General features: G+C 58.9%; 1 protein-coding gene across 1 annotated transcript; it reads left to right on the forward strand.

The window, feature by feature from the left end:
* Window positions 1–4,814: 4,814 nt before the first annotated feature.
* On the forward strand, window positions 4,815–13,568 carry MAPK8IP2 (mitogen-activated protein kinase 8 interacting protein 2). The gene is made up of 12 exons (XM_077167869.1): window positions 4,815–4,916; window positions 5,803–5,908; window positions 6,913–7,182; window positions 7,298–7,373; window positions 7,478–8,734; window positions 8,971–9,046; window positions 9,173–9,345; window positions 9,421–9,530; window positions 10,104–10,211; window positions 10,350–10,420; window positions 12,474–12,572; window positions 12,709–13,568. Exons 1-12 carry the CDS (start codon window positions 4,852–4,854, stop codon window positions 12,779–12,781), a joined length of 2,484 nt encoding a protein of 827 aa, XP_077023984.1. The 5' UTR covers window positions 4,815–4,851; the 3' UTR covers window positions 12,782–13,568.
* Window positions 13,569–14,828: the final 1,260 nt, after the last annotated feature.

Here is a 14,828-nt window from a genome sequence, read left to right on the forward strand (position 1 = left end):
AATTGTCAGAAAATAAACTCCGACCTTTTAGATCTCGCTTGTTGTCACTACTGCTGAAATTGTTTTGCTATTCCAATTCTTCCTTATGAATCTAGTACATTTTGTGCTGTAAACAAACTGTCTATACCAGTGGTGGGCCAGAGAGCAAACAAAAGTATTAAATGGTGGGGTCAAAACATCTTGATTTGTCATTTAAAGACAAGGAGGCAGAACGCAGAGGGAAAGAGACAACGGGGGTCAGGTGGTAGGAGGGAAACCAGTGGTGCTCCGGGCCTTGGGGAGAGCAGAGCTTCCAGGAGGGTTCGGTCAGCTCCATCGAATGTGCAGATGTAGAGCCGAGACCCTTCAGGACAGGAATTCTGTCTTTTCACCAATGTATCCCTGAGCTGGGAAGAGTGGACTCCTGCTGGGTTGGGAGGGAATGGACCCAGTGTGAAGATAAGAGGAAGGGTGAACATCAAATGAGTGTGGACAGGTGCTAGGGCCCGTACTGTTCGCTTTATGTGTTACCTCATGCGACCCTCTTACCTTCATCGTACAGATGAAGAGACAGGTCTGTAGGACGGGTTAGGGTTAGACAGAAGGTTGGTGGCAAGATAATGACTGCCACCACAACCTCTCAGCCTCTAGGGCAGTGATCTTCCATCTGTGTTCTGGGGGAGAGAGAGAAGGTTCTAAAGATAAAGTTGGAGGTGGAAATCCTGCCCTTATGGCCTTCATACTCCCTGGGAAGCTGGGGTGAACCATCTGATAAGAAGGAGGAAAGGAAGAAGTGGGGCTTGAGGGGGATGGGAGATGGGATTTAAGATAATATTTCAGGGCTGGTGCAATTCCAGGTGGAGGTAAATCCTGGGGGTGGTCACTAGAGTTCAGAGAATCAAAGATTGCCAACTGATCAGAAGTCAAGGGATCAGCTGACCAGGGTGTGGATAGGTCATGTACCTCAATGTCCATGTTAGCCAGTTTGATGATGAGACTCAGGATTGAGAGATCTGGGAAACTGGGGTCAAAATCTTCTGTGAATCCTGAGGAGAGACATGGAGTTGGGGGGAGAACGAGGTTAATGTGATCAGACTATGGGGAGTGGTCTTACGCAGTGACCATGGCATCCAAAAGACAGTCTGCTGACAAAGACTTAGTGCTCCAGACCTGCTCAGAGCCCATGATTCCTCCTATTCATCCATCCACATCTCTGCAGAGCAACTACTGTGTGCCAGGCTCAGTGCTTGAAGATAGGAAGCTCAAAGAGATAAGGTGGTGTCATCACTCTCCAGCAGCTCTCAGTCATCAGGGAGGGAAATATAAACTAACAAACAACATATTCCTGGGAAAATACTGGAATAGAGATAAAGAAAAAATTGCAGTTGGGGCGTGGACAAGGGCATGGTCAACCTGGCCCTGGGGCATTGGCTTTCCCTCTGGTTCCAAAGGGCCACCATACTCAAGAGTGAGGGCTGGAGCCTCTCCGCTCCTCTGGTGTTTGGGCATCAACCATCCACATGCTTCATCATCCCCTCAGAATACCTGAGATATAAAGAAATAACTTAGATATAAAAAAAATCAGTACACAGAATTTCCATCAAGGGGAAAAGGGATAATTTCATCACACTCTACCTGTTGAAACTTATCTCCTTTATTCTTTTTTGTTTTGAATTGTTTTTTTTTTAATTGTGAAATATAACATATACAAAAAGGAATACATTTCAAAGTAGATTTTAACAAGTTGTTTTAGAACTGATTTCAAAGTTTGGTATGGGTTACAGTTCCATAATTTTAGCTTTTTCCTTCTAGCTGCTCTAAGACACTGGAGACTAAAAGAAATATCAATATAGTGATTCAGCAGACATACTCATTAGTTAAATCCTAACTTCTCTGTTATAACTCTTCCTTCTCCTTTGATCCTTCTTCCAATCTTTAGGGGTATCTGGGCCCTGCTTCTAACTTTTTTCATATTGGAAAGGGCTCTCAATATTATGGGGTGGGGGATGGAACTAGTTGATGTTCTGGAGAGGCTGGCCCCTCTGGGTTTCAGGACATACCTGGCCTAAGAATCATCTGGAGGCTGTAGGTTTCTGAAAAATAAACATAGTGCATGCTACTTTTGTAGGCTCTCAGATAGAACTCTAGGTGTTCTTTTGGGTTAACAGGAATGGTTTTGGTTGGGGTTTGGCAAACCATAGCAATTAGCAATATCTAGCTGAAGCTTGCATAAGAGTAGTCTCCAGAAGAACCTCTCAACTCTAGTCTAACTCTCATAGCCAGTGCTGCATTATTTATTATATTTCTTTTCCCCCTTTTGGTCTGGAAGGCAAGGTCAATCCCATGGCACCAGGGCCAGGATCGTCCCCGGAAGTCATGCCCCACGTACTGGAGAGTGTATTGATTTTACTTGTTGCAGAGTTGGGCTGAGAGAGTGAGGCTACATCTGAGCAACAAAAGAGGTTCTCTAGAAGTAAATCTTAGGCATAATCATAGGTAGGATTAGCTTCTATGCTACAGAAATAAGTTTCATAAGAGGAAGCCTCAAGATCAGATTTGGGAATCCCTAATGTTCAAAAGCGTACGAGGGGTTTCCCAGGTGGGAAGATTTAATGGTTCCATATTTTTTCTCCAGTCCCTCAAGGGACTTTCCCTATACTTTTAAATAACCTGCCCAACATACTGTGGGATGTATCCAGGTATTACCTTAAGCTATTCAGAAATATAAGGCCTTGTTCCCATGCTGGGCTCCATGTGTTTGGGTTGTTTAAATGAACTATTCAGACAGGTTGAGTCAGATTATGTGCTACAGAAAATTTATGCATGGGACAAAATAAAGCTTTCTTTCTTTGGTCTCATACACTAGGTGAAGTTCTAAAAGCCAGACACTGTCATTCTTTATCTTATATCTGGTTTACCTTAGTCTCAACCAGATTGGCCTCATTCTTATCTCTAATTGGAGGCTGATCTTTTCAGTTTCTTTAACAGTTTTTGTATGTAGCAATGCTGACTTTCAGAGATGCAGAACTCCAACTCTGAGTCTTAGGTGTCACACAGGTACCCAAAATACCAGGGAAATACCAGGTTATACATATAGTACCGCATCTCAGAATCTAGAAATAACAAGCTCAGAAATAAATGTGACTGCTGTAAGAGCTTACAATCTAGGACCCAGTTTTTTTTAAAATAAGTATTCTCTAAGAGACCATACAATATTTGTCCTATTGTTTCTGGCTTATTTTGCACAACATAATGTCCTCAAGGTTCAGCCACCTCACTGCCTACCTCACGACTTCATTCCTTTCTGTAACAGCACACTATTTCATCACATGTATACACCACAGCCTGACATTCTACTTCTCAGTCAGTGTATCCTTCACCACCTCCGTCCATTGGGCATCAGAGATAATGTTCAAAGTAAACAATCCAGGTCTCACAGTATCCTCAGTTATACAATCAGCAGCACTCTGAATCTTACACACTTTTCATTGCTCCAAAGAGAAAAATAACAGATAAACACACCCCCACTAAAGAGGAAATCCCAAGCCTCCCCTTAACTCTTGTCCCCACCCCCAATTATTTAACCCTGGGATTGCTGTGGTTCTGGTGATATCTTCCTGTTAAACATAGACCATAACAGGCAATAGTAGTTTTCCTCTAAAGCCCTCTATTATTAACTCTTTGTACAAGATTTATACTTTTGAGGTTCATGCAAGAACTTTTGAGGTTCATGCAAGAACTTATTTATATTTGTAGTGTTAATCAGTTAGATACCTGGCTGCATACAACCCTTTTCAATCATATTCACCTTCAGTATCGGCCTCCTCTTTAGTCACATCTTCTCCACATCTTCCTTCCTTCTGCCCCCTCACGAGTCGTCCTTCTCTCCCAGACTCACACCCTGCTCTGCCTATCTCCCATCCTACTCTGCCCGTCTCCCACTCTACCACCAGCTGACGCTGAACCCCTGCAACTCCTCAAGCTCCAACAGCCTTGCTTTCCTCACACAACTCTGCATCCAGCCAGCCTCAAGCCCTGTCAGGCCCTTAGCATAACCTCAGGGGCATAGTGGGCGCCGAGCGGTCAGTACCGCCATGGCCATTTCCAGGGCAGCCTTGGGAAGCCGCCCCTGGCCAGCCCTGGCCAGACCCTGGGGAGGGGCAGCTCAGCGCCTGCCGCCTGTTTCAGGCAGGAGTCCCGGTCAGGAAGATCAGTACTCGGCGACGGACAGCTCCGAAAGGCCGGGTCAGCACCAGAGGCGGACAGCTCCCTGCGCCGGGCGGCACGCTCCGGGTCTCGGCCTGGATCGTCTCAGATCTGCCTCCGGCCCCAGCTCGGCTGGACTCCCCGGCGCGCCAGCGCCACCTCTGGAGACGCATCCTTGCATCTGCAAGACTCCATCCCTCCAAAAGGCAATTAAGCAGAAGCCTGCGGACCCGGGCCGCTCCTTTCTCAGGTTCCTCGCAGACCCCGCGCACGAGGCCCTCACCCTCATCCCTACCCCCACCCCCCGCCCCTCGCACACGAGCCAGGTCCCCCTCCCCGCGGAAAAACAAAAAGGAGCGCAGCCGGGCTTTCTCGACCCGAGTCTCTCAGTCAAGCCACCTCCCCTCGTCCAACCAGCTCCCGGGGTCGGGTTCCCCCCCCGCCCCCCACGCCTCCCTCTCCGCCCTCCCCCCGCCTCCCCTTCCCCTGCGGCGCCGCCGCTCGCGCTGCCGCGGTGTCCTGGTCGGGGTCGCGAGGCGCGGCGCAGGGCGGGTGGCGCAGGGCGTGTCACGAGGTGAGCGCGGAGGCCGGGCCGGGGGGGCCGCCGGCGCCGCCCGCCCTCCCCGCCCCTCCCCCGCCGCAGTCGGAGGCCTTTCCCGGGAGAAGATGGCGGATCGGGCGGAGATGTTTTCTCTTTCCACCTTTCATTCGCTGTCGCCGCCAGGCTGCAGGTACGCACCTGGGCGCCCCAGGCCTTGGCGCCCCCGGCCGCGCCTTGCTGCAGGCCCCTGACCCGGCCCCCGACTCCTCCGCCTGCCCTGCGCCCCAGCCCCCTCGCCTCTGCGGACCCCGGCCCCTCTCTGGTCCCGAGGCCTCGGACTCCCGCCTCCCATCCCCCACCCCTTGCCTCTGGGTCTCTCCAGCCTTGCTGCGTCCTCCAGCCCCAATGACCCTTCAGCGATCGCACCCCTCCCCCATTTCCCCTGGGATCCTGGGCCGCACCCAGCCTGGGTGGTCCGCTTCTCCAGGGGATCACTGGCCTGGGCCTCTGGGTTGGTGGCTGGGCTGGACACTTCGCCCACCCCTGTGTCCGGCAGTGTCCTTTTGGCCTTCTCTTCCGGGGAGGGCAGGCCGTTGGGCTGAGGGGAAACGGGCTGGGGTGAGGAGGGTACTGGGCCTCTGGGCCTAGGCCTGGTGTGGGAGGGTGGCAGGCAGACCAGCTGTGTCCCAGAACAGGCTGGACCCTCCCCATCTCCTGCTGCCACTGTGCCCGCAGCTCCCTCCCCTTGCTCCTCTGCTGGCTGCCTTCTTGAGCCTCCCTTGAGGCTGTGCCACCCAGAGGGACCGGGGCTGGCTGGGAAGGGAGGGGCAGCAAGGCCTCTGGAGCTGGCTGTGTCTCCGATGGGGGAGGGGTTCCCTGGAGAGTGGAGCTGGGGCTCCAAGTTGACTACAGGATGTGGGTCTGGGAATTGGGGGTCTGGAGACCAAGGGGCCTGGAAGCTGGGGATCTCTCTTGGCTCCTTCTCAGCACCAGCTCTTTGCAGGGAGGCTGAGGCCAGTGGCTCTCTCAGGAGCCCCTGCCCTGCTCTGACTGCGGGCCCCCCCAACCCGTGCCAGGCCTCCCCAGGACATAAGTCTGGAGGAGTTTGATGATGAAGACCTGTCTGAGATCACCGACGACTGTGGCCTGGGCCTCAGCTATGACTCGGACCCCTGCGAGAAGGTGGGCAGTGGCAGGGCCTGTGGCCACTTGGCTGAGCTGCTGGGAGTATCAGCATGGGCTTGGACTCAACCTCCAAATGGGAAACCTGCCACCCCCACCCTCCCCAGCCTCTTGGCCTGGAGGTCTTTGGTTTCAAACCTGTCTCTTTTTCTACCGGACCTTATCATGAAGCAGTTCCTTCCCAAGGAAGCAGCAGCCCTGGGGGGGGGGGGGGGTCTGGGCTTTACAGGCCATATGCCCTCCATCCTTGGTTAGTCCCAGATTTCACCCTTCCTGGCTGCATTGGGCCCCTCCTCCATGGCCCTGACCGGCACCTTCGAGCCTACCACATGTGTGTCACATCTCCACCTTCTTAAACCTCTCCTCTCTCCCTTATTCCTCACCTCCCTGTCCCTGCATGTCTCTTTATTTTCATTCCTCCAAGAACATTTCTGAGCATTGCCATGTGGCAAGTAATGTGCAATCCAAGTACCCAGAGCTGATCAGGACAGGTGTGGCCCTTGGTCACAGGAGCTGACTGGGACAGGTGTGGCCCTTGGTCACAGGAGCTTGCAGACCATTGGGGAGATTGACATGTTTAAGGTGCAGTGGCTGCCTGAGTGTCAACAGCTGGACTCTGACCAGGGAAACCCACCTGAAACTGAGGAAATCAGGGGAAACTTCCTAGAGGAAATGGCACATAACATGCTCTGGAGGAAGAGTAGCAGCAGTAGGCCGATGGGAGGGCAGGAGGGGGCAGAGGAGGAGCTGCTATGGCAAATGCAAGCATGGGAACCCAGAGGGCAGGCTGTCCTTCCCTTGCTCTTTCCTGCACACAGTCACTTACCCACTCATGCATTTGCCTGATGCTGCTGGGCACCTGCTGGGCACCCGCGGGCACTAGGCTGTGCTCCCAGGGCTGGGCTCCTACAGCCTTGTGGGGGAGACTCCAGAAAACATGTCCCGCCACTGTGCGCTGAGTTCCCGTGCATGAAGGCTGGAGTGTCCTGTCTTCTACCCCGCAGGACAGCCTCCCCCTGGGGCGCTCGGAGCGGCCGCACCCCATCTGCTCCTTCCAGGATGACTTCCAAGAGTTTGAGATGATCGATGACAATGAAGAGGAGGAGGACGACGACCAAGAAGAAGAGGAGGAGGAGGGAGAAGGGGAGGGTGAGGAGGGAGGAGGCCGAGGCTCCAACACACCTGCCCCAGAGCCCCTGATCCCTTCTCCGTCTGCAGATGAGCCCCACAAGCACCGGCCCACCACGCTGCACCTCACAGCACTGGGAGCCCAGGTGAGCTGCCCCCACCCACAGCATACTGTGAGCCTGAGCTGGGTCTGCAGCACCCTGGGGTGGCAAACCCTGGGAGCAGGATTCAGCTCTGCTCTCTGGCCGCCCCCGCCCCCAGGATTCCCTCAACAACAATGGAGGCTTTGTCCCTGCCCCCCCAGCACTGTCATTACCCCCCCAGGAGCCCCTCAGAGGTGAGTGGGGATGGTGGGGGCCGGGGAGGGGGAAGGACGAGGGGAAGGGGTTGGCCTGCTCCAAGGAGGCCTGGGCCTCAGTGACCCGCCCCACTGCCCCGCAGAGGACCCCAGCTCCCTCGCAGCCACAGACACAGGGACCCGTGGGCCGCAGCCGCCAGTGCCCCCCGGCTGCGACTGCGAAGGGAACCGGCCCACGGGCCCTGAGGCGCCAGGTGGGGCCTCGCCTTCGTCGGACCCGGGCATAGAAGCCGACCTGGGGAGCCGCTCAAGCGGGGACCGTGGGGGTCGGCGCAGCAGCCAGGAGCTGTCGTCGCCGGGCTCAGACTCGGATGGCGCGGGCGGCGCGCGCCTGGGCCGTATGATCTCGTCCATCTCCGAGACGGAGCTGGAACTGAGCAGCGACAGCGGCAGCAGCAGCAGCGGCCGTTCCTCGCACCTCACCAACTCCATCGAGGAGGCCTCGTCGCCAGCCTCGGAGCCCGAGCCCGACCCCCCGCGCGAGCCCCCGCGCCGCCCTGCCTTCCTGCCTGTGGGCCCCGACGACACCAACAGCGAGTACGAGTCCGGATCCGAATCTGAGCCTGACCTCAGCGAGGATGCCGACTCTCCGTGGCTGCTCGGCAACCTGGTGAGCCGCCTGCTCGCTGAGGGCTCCGCACCCATCCGCTGCCCGGGCCAGTGCCTGTCGCCCGCAGCGCGCTCGCGCGGGGACCCCACGTCGCCGGCCGGCGGTGATGCTGAGGCCCCCGTGGCCCCTGAGGCGGAGCGGGCCGACGGCGTGGAGCTGGTGGACATGGAGACGCTGTGTGGGCCTCCCTCGCCGGCACCCCCCGCGCCGCGCCCGGGCCCCGCGCAGCCCGGGCCTTGCCTCTTCCTCAGCAACCCCACGCGCGACACCATCACACCGCTGTGGGCCGCGCCGGGCCGCACTGCCCGCTCGGGTCGCGCTTGCTCGGCTGCCTGCTCCGAGGAGGAGGAGGAGGAGGAAGAAGAGGAGGAGGAGGAGGAAGAAGAGGAGGAGGAAGAGGCGGAGGCCGAGGCCAAGGCCGGCACGGGGCCGCCAGGGAGCAGGGGCGCAGGCCCCGCGGCGCCGCTGGATGCCTCGCTCGTGTATGATGCGGTCAAATACACGCTAGTGGTGGACGAGCACACACAGCTGGAGCTGGTGAGCCTGCGGCGCTGCGCCGGCCTGGGAGCAGACAGCGAGGACAGCAGCGGAGAGGCCAGCGAGGAGGACGAGGTTGGGGCGGCGCTGCTGGGCAGCGAGGGCCCCGGGGACGTCTCGCCTGACAGTCCGGACCTCACCTTCTCCAAGAAGTTCCTTAACGTCTTCGTCAACAGCACGTCGCGGTCCTCCAGTGAGTGGTCGGATCAGATGTTCTCAGGTCCAGGGCAGCGCACAGGTCCCCGTGGTCAGGGTGGGCACTATCCTCTGACCAGGACATTGCCTCTAGCCTTGCCAGTCCCCAACTGGGGATGGGGATAAGAGGTGGGGGAATGGGCAGCTCTGCTCCTGCCCCTGCCTGGCTCCCCCCACTCCCTGACTCAGGCTGCAGTGCCCTCACTCTCTGCCCCTCCTGTGTCCGTCTCCCAGGCACAGAGTCCTTCGGCCTATTCTCCTGTCTGGTCAACGGGGAGGAGCGGGAACAGACCCACCGGGCTGTGTTCAGGTACAGTAGCCATCCTGTGCCTGCTGCCGGCCTCCTGGGCCGTGCTCAGACCCTTTGCTCCATTCCAGACATTGCCCAGGCCTTGCCCCTTCCCTCGGTGACCCTTCACCTCTGTCCTGACTTCAGGTTCATTCCTCGTCATCCGGACGAGCTGGAGCTGGACGTGGATGACCCGGTGCTGGTGGAAGCCGAAGAGGATGATTTCTGGTTCCGCGGCTTCAACATGCGCACGGGCGAGCGCGGTATCTTTCCGGCTTTCTACGCCCATGCGGTGCCCGGCCCTGCCAAGGACCTGCTGGGTGAGGCTGCGCCCTGGGATGGGCTTGCCCCCCCTGCCCCTCCCACCTGACTGGTCCACTGCGGCCCCTCCACAGGGAGCAAGAGGAGTCCTTGCTGGGTAGACCGCTTCGACGTGCAGTTCCTGGGTTCTGTAGAGGTGCCGTGTCACCAGGGCAACAGTATCCTGTGTGCCGCGATGCAGAAGGTCAGTGTGCAAGGCACCCGATGAGGGGCAGAAGTGGAGGAGCTAGCAGGAAGGGGTGGCTGAGTATGGGCTGAGTGGCCAGGGGAGGCCTTGAGGGCAGCTGGTGGAGCAGGCATGGCCGCCTGTGTCAGGATCTTGGCAAAAGGATCTTGGCAGGGCCAGCCCTGCCCCCTCTTGTCTTTTGGTCCATCCTTTTCCTCTATGGAAAGCAAGACCCCCTCTCCCAGCCCCCTGCCCTGGAGTAATTTGTTTACTCATCCATTCACTCTTGGGCCTGTTTTGTGACAAAGGTTGGTGGGCAGCGGGGAAGTAGGACAGAGAAGGAGCCAGGCTGAGGGTGGGGTCCTTGGGGAGCAAAGAGAGTAGACCACTAGTCCTCAGAGCAAGGCATGGCCGAGGCCCTCCACTCACAGCCAGGCCCCTTCCAAAGGACAGGTCTCCTGAACCCACAGCTTCTGCTTCCATTGCAAGCCTGCAAGCACAATTTGAGAACTATGGAGGCGTGGTTCTGCCAGGGGGCAGGGGGGAGTCCTTGTAAGCACCCCAGGACCCTCCTCCCCAACTCTTGCTCAGATTGCCGTGGCCCGGAAACTCACCGTCCACCTGCGCCCTCCTGCCTCCTGTGACCTTGAGGTCTCGCTTCGGGGGGTCAAGCTGAGCCTGACGGGGGGAGGACCTGAGGTGAGGGGGTTTGGGGGTCAGGGGGGCCTCTGGGGATGGGTAGGGCGGCCACGCGTTGAGGGGCAGGCGGCAGGGCGGTCCTGGAAGGGTGGCCATGGCCTCTTCCCCACGCCTCGACACATGCTTCCTGTACCCCAGTTTGAGCGCTGCAGCCACTTCTTCCAGATGAAGAACATCTCATTCTGCGGCTGCCACCCCCGCAACAGCTGGTGAGCACTGACTCCAGAGGGCACAGACCCCCCCCAAGCTCCCACTGGGCATGGAACCCCCCCACAGGCCCCACTGGGCACAGACCCTGCCCCTCCCCACCCAGGAGCCCCCACACCCACTCAGCTTCTCGAGGGCCTAGCTCTGTACTGGGAGAGGGACATGGACTGGACAAAGGTCTCGTCTGGGTGGGGACAGATATGCAGGGCCAGGTGGTGGGGTCTGGGGGTCCGCAAGCCCGATGGTGAGTTCAGGACGGCCACGGCCGGCCCCCCGCTGAGTCCCATAGGAAGAACATGTTGTGGGGGGATCTCCTTGGCAGGTGCCAAGGGTACTCGGCCAGCAGCATGAGGGGACAGAGCCAGCACAAGGTGGCATACTGGGGCCACTGTCCCTTTGGACTCTGCCAAAGAGCTTGTACCTAATCCTGTTGCCAACGGGGGCTCCAGGAGCCCCTGCAGGGTGACACGACCAACCCGCACCTGGGGACGGCCCTGGCACTGTGGGCAGGTGGACAGCAGTTGTGTAGGTGAGGGGCAGGCATCTGAGGTGCTGGGGAGTCGGGGAGACATGTGCAGATGCTAAGGACACTTAGGGCCCAGCGGTCAGGATGGGAGACAGGCACAGAGGTTATGTGGGGGCAGCTGCTCCGGGGAGATGCCCAGACTATGGGGACGGCAGTGCCCGCAAAGAGGCAGAGCGAGGCATGCAGGGGCTGGGATATGGGCAGAGTCCACGGCTGGTTAATCTGGGGCTCACAGCTGTCGGTTTGGGAACAGGTGGGTCACAGGAGCACAGAGGTGAACGTGGTGGCCCGGGATGCAGCGCAGAAGTGGGGGACCCTTTGACGAGGGCTGCCGTAGGCCTCTTGCCCAGGCGGCCCCACTGGGCCCCAGGTCCTCTGTGACGAGGGACTCAGCAAAGAGATGGACCAGCCAGGTGCAGGCCTAAGTGCACTCCAGGGAGCCCAGTTAGGAGCTGGAAAGAGGACGTCCCTGGAGCAGGAGAGTGTACGGGGGTCCTGAGTTGCTGGGTGACGCTGGAGATGGTGCCTTTGCATCAGGGGAGAGAATGGGGAGGCTGTGTCAGGGTCCAGTCCACCGTCCTCTCCCAGAGCAGACTGCATATCCCAGTGCTCAGGGTTCAGACCTGGCCTGGCCGGCTGTGGGGCCCCGCAGCAGCCCTGGTGGCCACGTCTGCATATACAGTGGCTGTGGACACCCATCCAGGAGGCACAGGGTAGGGGGACCTTATTTCCCAGCAGAGGAGATCCTTGGGTGCAGACCCTGCTGCAGTTCCTGAGAACAAATGGCTGGCAGTGAAGGTAGAGGTACCTGGGGCCATTTTGGCCTCTGGCCTCAATGGTCTCTGGTTTCCCACGTGCCCAGCCCACCCATTTGGGGGCTCCCCAAGGAAACAGCACCAAGGGACAGCGGGCTTGGTCTGTTTTAACACAATGAAAATGTGTGGCACGTGTGTCCTGGTATGGCGCTGGGCGGTTACAGAGCTGATGCCTCACATGTGTGCGCAGCCCTGATAGCAGGACTCGAGGGGGCGGTGGGGGGGGGGGGGTAGCAGAGCCCCAGCATCACTGCCTTGGGTGAGAGGATGAAGGGCAGATTCCAGAAATGCATAATGAAATGGAGTTGGGCACAGAGTGGGGTGCAGACTTGCCTAGGCCAGGGTGATGATGTAGCTGAAGAGGAGTCTGGGCGCAGTGCTGGGGGAAGAGCCGGGTCTCAGGCCCAAGGAGAGGCTCAGGGTGCCAGGGAGGGGGCAGGGCAGTGGGGGGTCACAGTGCAGAGGCGGGCACAGGAGTGGGCCCCGGAGGGCACCCAGGCAAGGGCGGACCCCAACACTGCGGCAAGCACATGGGCTCACGGGGGCCGGCCCCTCCCGCACCTCCGACCACGAGACCCCCTGGCCTGCACCACCTTCTCCCCCTGCCTGGCTCCAAGTGTCTGTGTCTGCCCTGCCTCCCAAGTCACGCTCGGGGGGAGTCCTGGGGAAGGGGTTCTGATGCTTTTCCTCCACACTGACACCCCCCTCCCGCAGCTATTTTGGCTTCATCACCAAACACCCTCTGCTGAGCCGCTTCGCCTGCCACGTCTTCGTCTCCCAGGAATCCATGAGGCCTGTGGCGCAGAGTGTGGGGTGAGTGGGGTTGGGGAGAACAGCGAAGTAAAGGGCCACCCGGGGAGGGGGCAGTGTTGGCCACGGGGCATTGCGGCTACTGAGGGAGGAGCAGGGGGTGGAGGCTGACTCCTGATGGCAATGGGCATTCCCCCAGCCGCGCCTTCCTGGAGTACTACCAGGAGCACCTGGAGTACACCTGCCCCACAGAGGACATCTACCTGGAGTAGCCCGCCCGCCGCTCCTGCCTCCTCTCCTGCTGACCTGCCCTCACGCAGCTGGGCTGGGAGTCTCAGTAGGCCACCTGGGCTTCGGCAAGGACTGCGTCAGGGGCCGGTGGGGCCGTATGTTGTGGAAGTCTCGAGGCTGTGCTGGGAATTCCCATCCTTACCCTTGTTCCCCAGGCACAGCCAGGAGTGTTGCTGGAAAGTTGGGGTCCCTAAGCCTGCCCACTTTTCCTCCCGGCCCTTCCCCTCTGATTCAGCCTTTCTCTGTGTTGCTTTGCTCCTTGTCTCTCCCTTGATCTCGCCACCCTGCTCTTTCCTCCGTCTGTCTAGGCCCCTTCTCTGTGCCTGCAAATGCTATCCTCTGCTGTGGGTCTGTTGGATCAGAAGTAGGGGGGCTGTAGGGGAAAGGGGGGTTCTAGATGGCTGGAGACGTCGGGCTCCAGGGGCTCCCCTCCTGACCCTCCCCTGTGACTTATAAAGGAGTTTTAATTTTTATAGTGACTCTCCAGGGATCAACCCATCCTTGGCCACAGGGACAAAGGGGGGGGACCTCTCCCTGCCCCCATGGAGCTGGGTGGAAGCAGAGAGGGACTTCCCAAAAAGAGCCTTGGGGGACGCTAGGAGTGATGCTGGATGCTCAACCCAGGAGCCCAGATGTTGCAGGATAAGCCCCCAGGTCCCTGGTCACCACCCGCTTCGCTGCTGCTGACAGCCCCGCAGCCCAGTGCCCGCCTCCACCCCTGTGTACGTGGGAACCGCACACGGCCTCAATAAACTCTGCTTGGTGTGACCCTGGCTCTTTCTACGGGGTGCCCAGAAATGGGGTCCAAGGAGGGACAGGGCCTGGGAATCAGGACACAGGCTCTCTCCTCAGTGCCCTACCATATGCCAGGTCTGGAAGCATCCTGGGGTTGTGCCGGTGGAACGCGGAGGGCCGGAGGGAAGGGGACTGCGGTGGTGTGCACACACTCTCCCAGGCCTGGGGCTCCAGGCACTGTGACCGGCTGTGACTGGCGGTGACGGGTGGTGGTTGCCCGAGGGGCTGGCCATGAGCTCCTTAAAAGCAACCTACTTAGCTCTAGAAATTGGCATTTTAAACATTCCCCAGAGAAAGCCAGAAGAAAATGAGTGGCTATTTTTCACTTGCACTCTTAGAGGTTGTTAGATGCCATTGCCTGGAGGGAGGGCCCCCTTGGCCCCCCAGGCAAGCCCTGACATCAGGGTCCTCCCCTGCTGGGCTGTGGTCTGTCCCAGGAGGACAGGGGCCCTCTGAGGTCTACTCAGTAAAGGAGGAGCAGAGGAAGGGCAGATGCTTCTGACTTCTAGAGATTAAAACCACCGTGGACACAAACCACAGCCTCTTTAGACAAACGCATAGGAAGAGTTAAGTGGGGGAACGAGGCTGTGGGGAAACCTCCTCTCTGCGAGCTCCGTGAGCCACACACCCCCACCTCCACTCCCACGCTGCCCAGCTAGCGGCCACAGCATTTCCACACCTCCTCCCTCTCCCCTCTCTCCCTCTGGGCGGCCACCGAAACACAGGGATTCCCCATGCCTTTCCCTCCCGCTGCCCCCATGCCTTGAGGATGCCGCACCTACTCTCCCAGCTCCCGCCATCTGCGGGTCTCCGTCCTGCCGGCCTGACCCTCCCGACTGGCCCCTTCCACGACCCTGCGCGTGCCTGGGTGCCCCTCAGCTGGAAGCCTGCCCAGCCCCTCTCTGTGGAGCCCTTGTCAACTGCCTGCCTTCTCCCACTTCTCTTTACCCCCTTCCTTCGCCGACCCAGGCGTCCCTGACCGCCTCCCCTTGGCCCTCCCGCTGCTCCTCTGGCTCAGCCCCTGGACTTCTCGCTCCTGCCCACGGGCTCCCTCCGTCCAGCCCTCGGTTGCCCTCCATGCGCGGACGCCCCAGAACTCTGCCCCGGCACCACCGCTTGGCTCGGTTCCGCGCACGCGAGAACGCACCCGCCACCGCCCGTGGCGCCGCGCGGGTGCTTCGGGTCAGCTACTCGCAGTGGCCCTAAAAGGGCAGCTGGGGCTTGGAGAGAGTG

The sequence above is a fragment of the Tamandua tetradactyla genome, chromosome 7, assembly GCF_023851605.1.
Source record: "Tamandua tetradactyla isolate mTamTet1 chromosome 7, mTamTet1.pri, whole genome shotgun sequence".
Lineage (NCBI taxonomy): Eukaryota > Metazoa > Chordata > Mammalia > Pilosa > Myrmecophagidae > Tamandua > Tamandua tetradactyla.

What these genes read in the sequence shown, in the direction of transcription:
- MAPK8IP2 (XM_077167869.1), top strand. Translation starts at nt 4,852, where the DNA reads ATGGCGGATCGGGCGGAGATGTTTTCTCTTTCCACCTTTCATTCGCTG. An exon ending in ACTCGGACCCCTGCGAGAAG is followed by an intron (nt 5,909 to 6,912) that starts GTGGGCAGTGGC and finishes TCTACCCCGCAG; the next exon opens with GACAGCCTCCCCCTGGGGCG. An exon ending in CCCCCAGGAGCCCCTCAGAG is followed by an intron (nt 7,374 to 7,477) that starts GTGAGTGGGGAT and finishes ACTGCCCCGCAG; the next exon opens with AGGACCCCAGCTCCCTCGCA.